General features: G+C 36.2%; 1 protein-coding gene across 3 annotated transcripts in view; it reads right to left on the bottom strand.

The window, feature by feature from the left end:
- The window catches only part of PIK3R4 (phosphoinositide-3-kinase regulatory subunit 4), a 70,154-nt gene that overhangs the window by 32,187 nt on the left and 21,669 nt on the right, over positions 1-16,298 (bottom strand). For all 3 annotated transcript variants that reach the window (XM_087430572.1, XM_087430573.1, XM_004419383.2), the window contains 4 exons: positions 14,266-14,439; positions 10,051-10,196; positions 7,627-7,830; positions 544-745 (listed from right to left, as the gene is read on the bottom strand). In XM_087430572.1, the coding sequence (XP_087286698.1) occupies positions 544-745; positions 7,627-7,830; positions 10,051-10,196; positions 14,266-14,439 (726 nt within the window). The remainder of the gene's footprint in view (positions 1-543; positions 746-7,626; positions 7,831-10,050; positions 10,197-14,265; positions 14,440-16,298) is intronic.

Genomic DNA, 16,298 nt, shown 5'->3' with positions numbered 1-16,298 from the left:
TAACCTGTATGAGTGCTTTACATATTATGGATGTAAACCACTGATAATTAAGTTGCAAACACTTTATGCCAAGTCTGGCAGAGATAACAAACTAGACTAAAAGACTAGACTAATAAGTCTACTAGACCAGACTAATAACAAACTAGAAAACTTTATCTCATTTTACATAGACTATTGGCCTTGGGTTGGTGTTTAAAGGATTAAAAAACAGAATTTCATCTTCAATCATACACCTCCACAGAGTCAACATGATTTTATTATAAGAGCAGGGCTATGGAGTCAGGCTTTGGTTTGAATCCTGATTCTGACACATACAGAGCCATGATTTTGGCAGGTTACTTAATCTCTTAACTGTTAGTTCATTTCTCCACTTTTCCTCCCTCAAATCTTCCTGCTATATAATGGAGTCACTCACTGTATTTTGAAAGTTCTATATCTGGGAAATGTGACTTTTTATTTTACTACTCAGTAGCTAAAACCAGCCTTATAAAATAACTAATAATAACAAGCTAAACACACACACACACACATAAATACACTAACCTCGCTTGTCATCTGGTTCCTGTTTGGTTTTAACAAGATCAACTTGTCTCCCAGTTATGCCTAAGGCTGCCAAGTCAATTACACCTTTCTGACTACTATCATGAAGATGGCTCTGGTCCACTATATTGGCCTTTGCTTTGTTAGATTTCATCATGAAGTCTTTCAGCGCCAGAAGTTTGTCTTCCTCTTCCTCCGTCATTCCCTAAAACCAAATAAAACCATAGGTTCTAGGTTATTTTTGCAAAACATAACAACAGGCCTCAGAATGGAGGTTCACGTCATCCAATTTAAAATTCTGAGAGTCAGAATGGCAAAATGAAGCAAGCAAAGGCAAGAGAAAAAGAAAGTATCAATACAGAACAACATCTCACTACTCTGATCTCCCAGAACACTTTCTACTTTGAATCATGATTTATATCTTAACGTCCTAAATGAGAGCATTCAAGTATACTTCATCTTTGAAATATTCAAAGAACTTAATACAGTTCCCAGTATCTAGTAGATCTTTAATATATAACTTTGAATAAACAAACAGTGGTATCTAAACAAAAACTCTGGAAATCCAATATTAAGCAAAAGAAAGTGTACTTACTTCAACCTTACTCCTAGATGTGTTGAGAATATTAAATGAGACAGCGTGTGTGAAGGCACTGTATGATATAGAAAACATTCTACACACCTCAGCAACTGACAGGCATGCTGGCTGAACTGCAAATGTAAGCAACACACTCACTAGCAGTCTAGGATAATGGTATTATTGGAGTCAGAACGCTTAGGTTCAAATTCTAGCTCCATTACTTCTATCTGTGTGACCCTGAGCAAGTTACCCAATTTCCCTGCACCTCTATTTATATATCTATAAAATGAGATTACTAGCACCTGTCTTATAAGGTTATTATGAGGGCCGGCCGGTGGCGCAAGCGGTTAAGTGCGCACGCTCCGCTGTGGCGGCCCGGGGTTCGCCAGTTCGGATCCCGTACACGCACTGACGCCCTGCTTGGCAAGCCATGCTGTGGCGGCGTCCCATATAAAGTGGAGGAAGATGGGCACGGATGTTAGCCCAGGGCCAGTCTTCCTCAGCAAAAAGAGGAGGATTGGCAGATGTTAGCTCAGGGCCGATCTTCCTCAAAAAATAAATAAATAAGGTTATTATGAAATTTTAATAAGTTAATCTACCCAAGACACTTAGAAGACTTGAAATTGACAGCCAATAAATATTAAATAATTCAACATGAAACTCAAATATTCTGATAAATGGAACGGTTCTGCATTTTCTTAACTTTCCAACCATCCACAGAATCCTCTAGAATGTGATTATGCAAATGAAAAAATTAAGAAAATGGCAATTCCCCTGAGGCATCAATCTAGAATCCCATTGGAATTTAAATTAATATTCACAATCCACAGGAACAATAAGACACAAACCCTAGAAAGTTAGCAAGCTAAGAAATAATGAAAGAAAATTGCATTAAAGTACAATAATCATAGAGTTCTTGACTGAAATTTTTCCAATATTAACCTGAAATTTTTCTTTTATTTTCACTTCTCCTTCTAAAATTTGCTTAACGTAGACAATTTTATAGCTATAGTAAGAGTTTTACTCTTTTCGTTAGTCTATGTTTTAGTTCACAAGAGAAAGGGCTCTGTTTCAGTCCACAAAAGGTAGGGCCATCATAAAGGCCATAAAAAGGACTGAAGTACTGACATATGCCACATCAGGGAGGGACCTTGAAAATATTTTGCTAAGTGAAAGAAATCAGACACAAAAGACCACATATTGTATGGTTCCATTTATATGAAATATCCAATATAGGCAAATTTGTAGAGACAGAAAGTAGATTTAGTGGTTGCCAGGGGCTGAGGGGAAAAGCAAATGGGGAATGATTGCTAATGGGCATGGGGTTTCTTTTTGGGATGATGAAAATGTTCTGGAATTAGACAGTGGTGACGGTTTCACAACTCTGTGTATATACTAAAAACCAATGAATTTTATACTTTAAAAGAGTGAATTTTATTATATGTGAATTATATCTCAATAAAAAATGTTAGAAATGCACCATCAAAAAAAAAAACTGACAAGGACATTACAGGAAATGAAAACTGAAGGACAAATCATTCATGAACCTAAATACAAAAATATTCAATAAAGTATCAGCAAACCACCAAATCTAGCCTATATTAAAATGTATTTTACATAATTTTATATCACTTTATTTTATATATTGTATATTTATATTTATATTTATGTATTTTATAATAAAAATTACTTAAATATAAATATAATATGATAAAGTTGTGTTTAGTCCAAAATTCCAGGAATAAAAGGTTGATGACATAGGAAAATCAATCAGTATAGTTCACCACATTAACAGAAGCGAAAAACTATACAATGATCTCAAGAGATAAAGAAAAGACATTTGATAAAATTTAACATTCTTCCATAATAATCCTTTTAGTAAGCTAGAAATGGAAGGCAATTTCCTTAACCTGATGAAAAGACTATATAAAAAAGCTATTTGTAAACATCACACTAAACGGTATAATGTTGAGAATTTTCCCAATGAGATGAGAAAAAAGCAAGGATGCCCACTATCACCAATTCTATTTAACACTATACTGAAGATGCTAGTCATTTAAATAAGAAAATGAAAATGAAAGTATTCAGAATGGAAAAAAATGAATAATACTGTTACTATTCACACATAATATGACTGCAAACATACAAATTCAAAAGAAACACATAAGCAAGTTATTAGAATTGATAAGTAAGTTTTACAAGGTTAGTATAAAAAATGTTTTCTATATACCAGCTACAAAAATAACTTTTTAAATATATCAGTTATAATAGCATTAAAAAAATCAAATACCCAAAATATTTATAATAAAAGATGTATAATGGGAGCTGGCCCAGTGGCATAGCGGTTAAGTTCGCATGCTGTACTTCGGCAGCCTGGGGTTCGCAGGTTCGGATCCCGGGCGCAGACCGACGCACCACTTGTCAAACCATGCTGTGGCAGCGTCCCATAATAAGTAGAGGAAGATGGGCACAGACGTTAGCCCAGAGCCAGTCTTCCTCAGCAAAAAGAGGAGGACTGGCAACAGATGTTAGCTCAGGGCTAATCTTCCTCACCAAAAAAAAAAAAAAAAATGTATAAAACTCTACAAAGTAAACCATAAAACATTATTAAAATAAATTAAAGAAGATCTAATTAAAAGAAGATACATACCATGTTCATTACCTGAAAGACTCAATATTGTCAGAACTTCAATTTTCTCCTATAGGTTCCAATGCAATCTCAACCAATATATCAACAAATTTTTTTTTTGTATAAAGTGACAAGCTGAATTGGAAACATCATATGGAAAATGTATATGGAAAAATACAAAGGACCAAAGACAGCCAAGACAATCTTGAAAAAGAAAAACAAGCTGGGAGACTTTGCTCTAACCAGAGATCAAGCCTAAGAAAGTGCAATACTAAAGTAAGTACATAAACATATCCACGCGCTTCTGCTTCTGGCCATGATGTAGTAACAGGACTAAATTTACCCTCCCACTTTAAACAACTTGAAAGCTTGACAAGAAACATGAAATAACACTTTTCAGGCCCTGGACAACAAGCAGCGCAGGGCTGTGATCCCCAAGACAAAGATGAGTCCTATGACTGTCCCAGTATCCCCTCTGGAGCAAGTTTCCAGGCCAGGGCACAAGGAGCGGAACTCAAACAGAGATCAAGAGACAAATCAGAGTTCAAGGAAGCCATAAAGGCTAAATGTGCAGGGCAGAGAACTGGAAAAGAGGGATCTGGCACAGAGCAAGTGCTACAGCGGGGTCTCCTCAAGTCTTCGACTGAGTATTGAACTGCGTATGTGTGAGAGAGGCCAGGGAAAGAGCAACCAGAAATCAGTAAGCCAAACAATTCCCAGAGCTCACATGGGGCTGGGAATCATTCACGTTCCCACCAGCCAGAGATGAAAGACCTCTTACTACACAGAGCATCATGTTCTCAGAAGTCCTTAGTAGTTGGGCTAAATTGGCCATTGACCAAAGGTTGCTCTGTATCTGTCCTAACAAAGCTTAAAAGCAAGGCTTAAAAGGATCAAACTGATTCCAAGTAATTTAACATACAACAGAACAAACCCTATATATATAAATATATAGAAATTCAGCGCCTAACAACATAAAATTTACAATCAACAGAGAAAAAAGCTGGGTAGCTGGGGGTCAGAGATGGGAGAAAAATTTACATTTTACTATATATTTTCTTATATCTTTTCAATTTTACACCTTGTGTCTATACTATCCAGTGAAAAATTATTAAAATAAAAATCACTAAAAAGTTCAAAATGTAAAGTATTTGTCATTTTTTAAAGTAGGGAGTGAAATCATTTTGTATTCTGTATTAGTGCCTGATTAAATGGATACAAATAAAACAGGCAGCTCCTGTAGATGAGGTCTATCTAAAACAGCCCTGCCACGTCTCATCTCCATATGCTAAGTCCTACTGAAAATCTGGAGTTCAGGCAGATTCCAACTGCCATACGGATAATGTTCCAAAAGTGTACTTTAAGTCTATTATCTGGAACTCTGAACATATTTTCCCATAGAAACAATGCTAGGCCAGTCTAGAAAGGCCTATTTTACCCATGATATATAAAAAAGAGCACTGTAGAACCCCAAGTAAAAAAGAATGCTGTAGGAGTGTTCAGAATTTGCACTTGCAGAGGCTAAAAACATCTCTTCCCTCTGTATCCCTGACAATAAGAACAAGGACTTAATTCCTACCTCCAAAGCCTCCCCTGGCTCCAAGTCTGCTAGTAAGCCCAAGAAACTCAGGTAGTACAGAGACCAAAAAGAAGTGAAGGCAGAGAAAAGGCTTACAAGGGGCTGGCGGAGATGAGCTGCACATGGACTTCTTTCTTCCTCAGTCTATATAAAACCCAAGCAAGCTCCCTGTCCTTCGTTTATTTTGAGAGGCAAGATGGCATAGTGTAGGAGGATGGGCTTTGGAGTTAGACAGGTTTAGCTTCAAATGTCAGCTTTGAAACTTACTGAACTGTGTGAGCATAGGCAAGTTAACTACCCTCATTGAGTCTCAGTTTCCTTATCTATAAAAAGAGGATAATATCTATCATTCAAGCTAATTTTAAGGGCAGTCATAAAATATGGAAAGCACTAATTACAGTGGTAGACTTGTTGTAAGTTCTCAAAAATTGGAAGCTGGTGTTGTTCTGCTGTTACTTCTTCTGAAAACCTCAGAGATTCTGGCCTGCTCTCCCTTCTACTAGCAGTACCTGTCCCTTGAAACAGAGTACTCCTAACCCTTAGGAGTCTTCTAAAACTATTATTTACACAAACAACATAAAACAGGGGATTATGTGTTCCCCTTTTCCCATTTACACAAATGAAGGGACAAATGATGGACAAATGAATACATGAAGCACTGACATTTCAGGAATACAGGTCAGTGGGTTTTGGTGATTTCATCATGGCACCCAGTCATGGAGGCTCCACTGAGGGAGCAACAATGCGGGAAGGGTTTGGGACAACAGTAGGAAGCAGAAAGAAGAAAGGCTATGGAAACTACTCCTTCCCTCTCCCTCCTTTTACCCATGGCAGTGGCAAAACCTACACCCATAATAAGGTGAAAAGCAAGAACTAGGGGCTAGGGTGGTTCCATGAAGTAACTAATGACTTACAATGAAAAGGAAATTTCAGTATAGAGGCTTTTTATCTAATATACAGGATTTGAAGGAGGAAGAGAAATACAAAGAATCACACCATCCAAGCCTGAAGAAACATCTAAATTGGAAGGTTTTTATTGCATGCTGAAATCTTTTTGATAAGGATTACTTACTCAGGCGAAACAACAGAAAAATGTGACTCAATATCCAATTTTCCATAAATTGCTTTCTAAAATATAAAATACATCTAATGTATGAGTCAAGGTTAAAAGAAAACCCAAAGAACAAGCTCTTTGGCAATTCAAGTCACATAAAATTAAGGCTTCTAAAACATAGGAAACAGAACCACCGGCCTAGAAGGGACATTCAGAGGCAGCTCCAGCCTCCAGGAAAATTTAGACCTAAAAGAACCAAAATGGTTACTAAACACCCTCTCATAGGAGCCTGTTTCAATATTCAATAACTCAAACCAATGTCTGGGCATCAAACGGTACTGGATATTCAGTAACAAGTAAAATACATGAAAAGATCTACATCCCAAAGCTGATCAAATTCTCTCCCTACAACTGAAGCACTTTCTCCTCTTCTTTTCTCATTAGTTAAGATATGACCAACAAGAACTAAAGCGTCCTGCAGACCTAAAGACAGTCATGAAAGTTGTCTCTCAGTATTTGTTTTATGGCTCATGGAGCATTTATTCAGAAACTGTATTCTTTATACAATAAAAATAACCATTTTAATTCCTATGTTGACTTCTCTAGATTCCACACATCCCTCTTAAAACAGGATGCTGAATCTAGACAATATTTCTAAAAAGGCCTTACAAATGTCAAGTATAATAAAAAAGATTACATCTTAGCTCTAACAAGATTTGTTAATTTAACCAAATTCATAGGCTTTTAAGACACAGCAGTAAACTGCTAGTTTATTCAATCTAAGACGCATTATAAATCTCTGTTATTTTAGCTGTTTGTATGTAGTAAGAATACTCTAAATTTAGACTGAAATAAACCAGGATTTTCCTGAGTTACATCTGTGCTCTGTAATGTTTCTTCTAATTGAATTTCATTATATTTTTGGTGAAATATGGAACTGAATCAAGACTTATTACTTACATCTAAGGTTATATCTATTCTTTCCATCATTTATATAGCCAGTAATCACAAAGAAAACTTAACAGGTCTCCCAAGATTCCTTATTTAGCTCTACCCAATGCCTTATCATCATCGTAGTATCTCCCAGATACCAAAGCAAATGCATAACATATTTGCTAGATTTATTTATTCATTTGTTATGATGCAACCTAATCAACCAAAAATATTTTTAATAGCCAGATGGAAGCTTCAATGTTTTTATGAAATTTGCATTTAAATGTAAGATTTCAAAAAGGTGATACAACCTGTGAGAGCAATTTCTTCAGAAGCTGTGCTATAGCAGGATCTTCAGGTGGAGGGCAGTCAGGAAGAGACCCATTTCGTTTCTTCTGACGCATGTAAAGATGTCTGAACAAGCTAGTAATATCTTTAGACCTCAAAGCATAATCAAATATAGAACGACTTACTGGTTCTTTTAAAACACTGAGTAGAACAAGTTTTCTTTCAATCTATATCAGAAAAATAAAAACAATCAGCCAAAGATACAACATATAGTACAGTTATTTTCAAATTCAATAAATACCACCTCTGTAAAGTTAACATCTGCATTATTTTCTAAGAAAATGGGAGATATCAACATCTGCAATTTTTGCCCAGAAGAAAAAAGAATACTAGTGACCTTTAAAGAGCACAGGTATTTCTTCTTTCATTGTTAGGCATCTGACATCTGTGGCATAGACATCTGCGTCTATCATACTGGAAGACTAATGATTAACTACCCAGGCTAGAAAAGTTCAGAAAATGGAAGAGAGTCTTTTCTAGATCCCAAAATGCCACATGACTTCCTAGATCTAAAAAGTACCTGCCGTTCACAGGTCTAGTAGCCAATAGGTACTGAACCAGAAAAGATGCTCAATAGCCACAGGGCTTCCCTTCAGTCATCAGGTTTTCCCAGTAGCTTCAAACATTTCTAAAAAACATTAGTCTCCACAGAGTTCATAAAATTGTTCATTATTTCTAAGAAGACTCTTCTTTGTCAATGCAAAAATAATAAAAAGGATGAGCACTACTAATGTAACCAAGAGGACTTTCTTTAGATATATTTAACTACCTGGTGAGTTGGCCAGTGGAAACCAGCATAAAGGGGTATCTTTTGTCTAATCCAAACTGGAGAAAGATAAGATTTATGAAGCATACGGATAATTAGCCTCTCAACTCCTGATCCTGGCCTTTCAAAATACAAAACAATGATAATATAATGATAAAAATGATAATAATAATTTCTGAAAAACCAAAGAGAATGGTGCAGATTTCTAACAAACCACTTCTACGTCAGATTTATTTTAGTAAACCACAACTAAAAGTTATTACAAATGCACGCAATTTTTAAATCCCAGGGAGACTTTCTCCACATCGTGTTATAAAAGAGTTTACTAAACAAACTTCCAAAAGAATAAGGAGTCAAAAGTAGTAGAATCTCTAGATCTGACTTCCAAGCAAGTTTTAATGAAATCCCAAAAAAAGGCATTACTTCCTAGTAATATTATCCATCTTTCATGTATATATAAATTATCCTTGGGGTAAAAATAAAAAATTCAACAAACGCTATGAAATAAAGAATGATGAACCCAGAAATGGATGAATCTATGGGGAAAAGTGAGGACTGAAGACATGGCCAAAGCCCCCTCATTTCCGGCGGATATCCAAGGCCACTATCTCCAACCACAGGGAAGGCATGCTGGGATATAAACATTGGAGAAAGCCAGAGAGGCATGTCGATTTGCAAAAGGGAAATGGAGTTTTAGTAAAAACAGAACATTTCAGGATGTTTTAACAGCCAGAATCATCTCTCAACAGTCCATTCAACTTAAATGTCTATTTTGGTGGTTGGCTGTCCAGCAAAATGAAGGGTATGAATACTGACAAGTTGAGTAAATAACTGCCTTGCAGGGGCTGGCCTGGTGGCATAGTGGTTGAGATCATGCACTCTGTTTGGCAGCCCGGGGTTTGCAGGTTCAGATCCCAGGTGGGGAGCTATGCACCGCTTATCCAGCCATACTGTGGCAGGCATCCCACATATAAAGTAGAGGAAGATGGGCATAGATGTTAGCCCAGGCCCAATCTTCCTCAGCAAAAAGAGGAGGATTGGCAATGGATGTTAGCTCAGAGATCATCTTCCTCACCAAAAAAAATAATAATAATAACTGCCTTGTACAAACCAAAGACCCAAAGTTTATCATCAAGTGCTATACTGCTGGGGAGGAGGGTGGTGGTTATTAGATTTGAAAAAAAGGAAATCAGAACCAGTCAGAGATCTAAATAACAAACATTTGAAAAGGGCTTTTTCTATTTTTTTATAAATGCTGACTTAGGCTGAAATCAATTATACTTGTTACAATAAAAGCAGAGGTCCATCAACACACATTTCTGCTATATTTCACTTGAACAGCAGATGCTTTACAACATTACACATAAGAAAAGGAAGTATGAACCACTGAGTGCTACGCTATGCATAACATGATGTATAACCTAATAGTCTCTTTACCTTTTCTCATCTTCAAAAGTGTTCATTCCCTTAACATTAGCTAGCTTGAAAGGAATGTGAAAACGCTGGAGCCTAATTTAAATCTTTAAAAATTTAAATAAAAATAGGACTATCTTTAGATAGTCCTTTTTTTAAAGGAGCACAGTTTGGAGGGAGGATTGACGCCACGTTAGAACACGCATACCTGTATTATAGGTTGAGTAATATATGGGTCAAGATAAGGCATCAGTTTACAGTAGACATCAGCTGTGCTTATCTGGTGAGCTACCACTGTGATAAACCCCACAGCACCATAGCGGATCCACAGATTGGGATGACACAGAAAGGGGGCTAAAGAGGAAAAAAAGGTATGGATTAAATCATGTTCATAAATAGTTTCAAACTATGAAGATAAATAAATTTTGCCCTTATAACACATTGAAAAAGGGATTATACCAAATGTTACTATCAAGTGCCTTCACATACTCAATTATCCTGAGGTATAAACTTAACTAAGTGAACATACTGATATTATAATATTCTGTATCATAAATAGCAGCAATACCATAAAAGAATAAAAACAGTTACCTACTTTCTGAGGATTTAAAGTTATATTTTTTAGTCAGGAATGAAGATGGGTGAGCATCTACTCATTTATAAGACTGGGTTAAAAACCAGTGGACAGAGACATAGAAAGTCGCAACAGGGGCCGGCCCGGTGGTGTAGCGGTTAAGTGTGCGTGCTCTGCTGCGGTGGCCCGGGGTTCGGATCCCGGGCACATTGCTTGTCAAGCCATGCTGTGGCTGCGTCCCATATAAAGCGGAGAAAGATGGGCATGGATGTTAGCCCAGGGCCAGTCTTGCTCAGCAAAAAGAGGAGGATTGGTGACAGATTTTAGTTCAGGGCTAATCTTCCTCACAGGGAAAAAAAAAAAAAAAAGTATATAGCAAATTATTACTCTCCCACCCACTAACCCACAGAAGTCCAAGGATATACCATCTACCACATAAAGGGCAAAGAAACTGAGAAGCTATTTCTCCTCTAAGCCATAGCATTAAGATCAAGGGAACAATTTCACCTAATTGACATTCTTTTTAATGCAAAGGTCTGATCAAATCTAATACAATAGTCATAAATTCATTCACAAGGTATTATGAATGGAAATTAAAAGGCAGAAAACATGGTGCCCATTCTTAAAGAGTTTAAAATACAAGATTAAACCAGGAAATTAAATGAATGTCTTTCACCTCTCAACTATTTTGTGTATTACACCTAAAACCAATGATTTCAACTAATCCAAGTAAGATTCAGAAAAAAATTCAAACTTCTAAACTAACCTGATTTAGAATAAAAATCAAACTTCTAAAAGAAAAAAAAAATTATATTAGTTCTGAGTATGCAAAATCATCAGCATTTAGAGGATACTGATTTTATAAGAAATCCAAGCTAAAAGAGAATACTGTTACATCCTAATATTACTTATATAAAAAGAGGAAGGAGAAAAGATTTGTTCAAAATATCTGTCTCCAAAGCTCTCCCATTTCCAATTCTTCTAATTACACATGGAGAAGGTTCTGATTATTTCATAAACATCCTGTAGTCTCTAATACATCCAACAAAGGAGGGCTGGTAGTTTCCTTTGACAACAGGGAAAACAAGGACTGGAAAAACATTGAAAAATTTCCAAAAAGTAACTAAACCCAAAACGACTTGGCAGAGTCAGGCACTGTATGAGGTTGAATTATTGGTCCCAATTCTTTATGTTAGCTATATGACACAACCACACTCTTGCCTTGCCCTCATGGTGTACAAAGCGCACTTCTCTGCCCCTTTCTTTTGGTTCAGTCCTATTACCCGCTCTGGCCAATGGGAGGTTAGAGGATATAACACAAACAAAGGCTTGACATGTGCTGTATAGCTAGACTTGCTCTCTCATGCTTCTGCCATCACCCAGAACTAACCTGGGCCCCAGAATGAGACACATGGATCACAATCACCACAGACAATCTGGAGTTGCCAAAGCCTAAAGCAGTCACCCATACAGCCTGCAGATGCATGATGACAACTTCACTGAAGCATTTACTGAGATTCTGTGGTTGATTGTTGTACAGCATTACTGTTATCAGTAAGCAGCTAACTGATACAAAGAACTTTAGACACTCAAAAAACAAGAAACCAGAATAAAGAGGATTTCCTATAAAACAGTGTACTCAATCTTTTCTCCATCCAATACATTCTAATTATCTGGAGACAAGCATGGGGGAAGGTGAGTATTCCTATCTAAGTGGGAAGAGTGTAGTTTTTAAAAGAACTACCAAAGAAATCATGATTATCATCACCACCACCATTCCCTTTAGTAAAAGAATCACTACAATAGACAATGCACAGTTTAAAGACGGAACAAAGAGATGTATACGGTTTATCATTTCTTTTAAGTGTCTCTAAGTTACTAAAAACTGTTTTTTCTTTTAAATAGTTTAAAGTGTCAACAAATGCTTGTTTACTTGATTTTTCTCAGCAAGGCATTTTTCCCCCATAGCTGGTACCAAATTCAGTTCCAGTTCGAAGGGAGTTCCCCATCCAAGAAGTTTTACCACATTGGGTTTATTCTATACCTAAAGATAATCATTTAATTTGATGATAAACTAAAGATACATGAGTACCCCATAAGTTCATCCCATGATCAATGACTAGAAACAGTAGGGCCCAGAAAAATCTCTGCAAAATTTGAGGGGTAGAAAACTATCCTTATGATGATTTTTGCTTAAAAATAACGGACACCCACTTTTCAGATAAATAAAATGCTAATTATAAGCTACATTAAATCTGAAAAATAATATCCAAATAATTAGGCAACAGAAAGAATGTATTATGTGAAATTAGAATATAAAAGTACATATTTATACAGAGTATATTTACTAAAATTAAGAGGATCAAAGTCAAAAGCAAGAAAACCTCAACCCTTGGGAGGTAACGCCACTTGCACAGGAGAAAAAAGAAAGCACTGATGTGAGAATTCAGAAAGTGAGAATGAGTAGGAAAATATTCCAGGTAGCAAGACAGGCATGTTAAGATGATACATTTTCTTATTATTATTATGAAAATGGGTGCTTTCTATATGTGCCTTACACCACATAGGACTAGAAATTCAAAAAGAATTCTACTATCTTTTGTTTTATTATAATATTAATAATTATGCTTCCCAAGTTATTAGCTCTTACAAAAATAGAAAAAAGTTGAGACAATGAATCCCTCAAGTTTCAGCACTCTGTAGCTTATATGAAAAATCAAAAACATTTCAATGTCACAGAGATTCTCATCATGATTGTGTTGCCAATACTCAACAATATTCTATTAAATTCGCATTTTTAACATAATCATGAAAAAATTCAAACCAAACTAGGATTACAAACTAAAAGAATGATTATAGATACTCTAAAGCAAAACAAGAAACCTACATATACTTAAATTTTCCACAATTTTTTTTTAAAAAAAAGCTACATTCATGTCTTAAAAATTTCCAGATATTTTATACATCTCTACTAGCTGTCATCTACTATCTCGACAACCAAAATAAACAATAACTCCTTTGTCTTTTTTCTCTGAAGACTGCCTCAAGAAAAACCTATTAACCAAATTTAACCAGTTTTGGCTTTCTATTAATTTTCCTTGGCAAAGCATTTAGCAGCAATTAACTATTTTACCTAAAAAGGTAATTTTCTAAGATTTCATGTCCTCTCAGTACAGAACTAACTTGCAATCTTATACTGCTTACTTTCTTAAAATCAAGTGCTAAGAAGACTAGAAGTTCCAAATAGTCTTAATTTTAGAATGTGTCATATCTATTTGTTTGTTCTGATTCTGATTTTAAGCTGAGGGAAATAAGTGTATAAAGGTGTCAAGGAATTAACTCCTTTCATCAGTTAATAAAATTACTAACAGTAGTAATTTCAATACTATGAATTCTTAACTGGCAATCAGTGCAATGACAGATGTCATAGACAGTCCTCCACATCCAACTTCAACTGGACTAGTGGTCATGTGCCCAAAAAAATAAGCTGACTCTTCAGAGCAGTTAAAGACTTTACCCACATCGTATTAAAAAAACAAAAATCAGAATAAAATCTTCATTTTTCATGGATCACAAAGACTTAACTACAGATAAAAACAAAGCAATATTTCCCAATCTGGACTGGAGGACCAAATGATCCTGTTTGTTTGCCTGCCTGTCTCTCACATACATACAGCATGCATGCATAAGCATGCAAATGCATGTACGCACATAGACACACATACAATAGGCACAATAAAGTTGAAAATCAGACTCTTATTGCCTAGAAATTTTACAGTGCTCTATCAGTTGTTATTCCTCTTCCCACACCCTGAATTCTCATCCTAATTTTAAGAAACAGAAACTTACCAATATCACTGGCAAATTCGTAGACATGGGGTTTCTGTAGCAGTCCTAACTGGCACATACAGGTAAGGGCATTAAGAGCTTTCACAATAACAAATTCCTCAGCATCACTAAGACCTTGTTGCAGCAGGGGTTTGAGAATTGAGGAACTCTGCCACCCAACATAGGCAGCAACACCTGAAAAAGAGAAGCAACATTACATGATTCTACAAATAACCAAAAGTACAAATGCCATTAAGTAAAACTATAAAATTAACCAAACCCAAATACACTGAGCAACAATCCAGGAGAGGACATCGCATTTCCTACCCAGCATAATAAATGAAAGACTCACACCACAGCAAATCATCAGGAAATTCTGTAACACCAAGGAAAACAAAAGATCCTATAAACTTACAAAAAGAAGAACACAGGTCTGCTAAAAAGGAAAGAGAATCAGACCGACATCAGATGATCTTCAGCAACAATGGAGGCTAGAAGACAACACAGCAAGACCTTCAAAGTTATGAAAGAAATTTTATACCCAAACTGTCAGTAAAGTAAGAGACTTTACTGTTTACTGTTACTCTAAGTAACAGTACTGTGTCATTCTGAGACATGCAAAGACTATACAAATTTATCTCCCATGCAAGCCTTTCTGATAAAAGTTTCTTGAGGATGCACTCCAGCAAAACAAAGATGTAGAATGTACAAAATGGTAGACATGATCCAGGAATTCAAGGAGAAAAAAGGGATAATAGTTGGCAAAGATCTAGAAATCAATCAGCCCCAATTAGAACTATAAGCCAATAAATTTCAAAAATGTTATCAAGAAGAAAAATGGAATATGTTACAAGCAATAGATAAAATTGGCTAGATATTATAGATAAGATGAAGAAGGTATATAACTTTTCTCTCTATAAGGAAGACAAAGGAATCTGAAGCTCCAGGACAAAGAAAAAATTGTTCAAGAAAGTCATGGTATAAATATGAAATAAAATGTACAATGTATTTAGTAATTAGCATTGGATAAAAAGGAGAATCCACTGACCTTGATGCTATAAAAATTCTCATCCAGTGATAAAGGAGTCACACCACTGGAATTATAGCAAAGCAAATATAAATAGTACACTATTTGGCTTTACAGTTAAAAAAATTTACACATTCATAATCATGTAAATTTTGTTTTGAGTTTTCAGAGCCAGTCTATACAAAGCACAAGTCATTATTATGATTACACAACAGAATGTCAATATTATCAACCATGACAATGCAACTGTTAGTTAAACTGTCAACTAACAATTAGTTGAATTATCAACCAACAAAAAAAAAAAAGAGAGGCAGAGAGAAAGGAGCACTAATCTTGTAGTCCAAATCAGAAGTAGATCAATAAGAAAGAGGTTTAACTGGGGCTGGCCCAGTGGCATAGCACTTAAGTTCGTGCACTCTGCTGCGGTGGCCCGGGGTTGGCAGGTTCAGATCCTGGGCGCAGACCGACACACCGCTTGTCAAGCCATGCTGTTGGTGGCATCCCATATAAAGTAGAGGAAGATGGGCATGGATGTTAGCCCAGGGCCAATCTTCCTCAGCAAAAAAAAAAAAGAGGAGGATTGGCCACAGACTTCGCTCAGGGCTAATCTTTCTCACAAAAAAAAAAAAGAAAGAAAGAAATAGGTTTAATTATTTAAAGTTATAAAAACTAAAAAGTAAAGCACTTGGGGGCCGGCCCCACAGCGTAGCAGTTAAGTCCCGTGCGCTCCACTGCTGACGGCCCGGGTTTGGATCCTGGGCGTGCACTGATGCACCACTTGTCAGGCCATGCTGTGGCGGCATCCCACATAAAGTGGAGGAAGATGGGCACGGATGTCAGCTCAGGGCCAGTCTTCCTCAGCAAAAAGAGGAGGACTGGCATGGATGTTAGCTCAGGGCTGGTCTTCCTCACAAAAAAATAAATAAATAAAAAAATAAAAAGTAAAGCCCTGAAAATAGTGATCTACATCTCAAAAACAGAAGGGAAGAGGGATCGGGTCATGATACAAGTGAGCTAAATCTTCATC

This window comes from Ceratotherium simum, chromosome 5 (genome assembly GCF_057802395.1).
Source record: "Ceratotherium simum simum isolate JZ-2026a chromosome 5, ASM5780239v1, whole genome shotgun sequence".
Lineage (NCBI taxonomy): Eukaryota > Metazoa > Chordata > Mammalia > Perissodactyla > Rhinocerotidae > Ceratotherium > Ceratotherium simum.
Note: the sequence above shows the minus strand (reverse complement) of the source record. Positions and strands in the feature narration are given on the sequence as shown.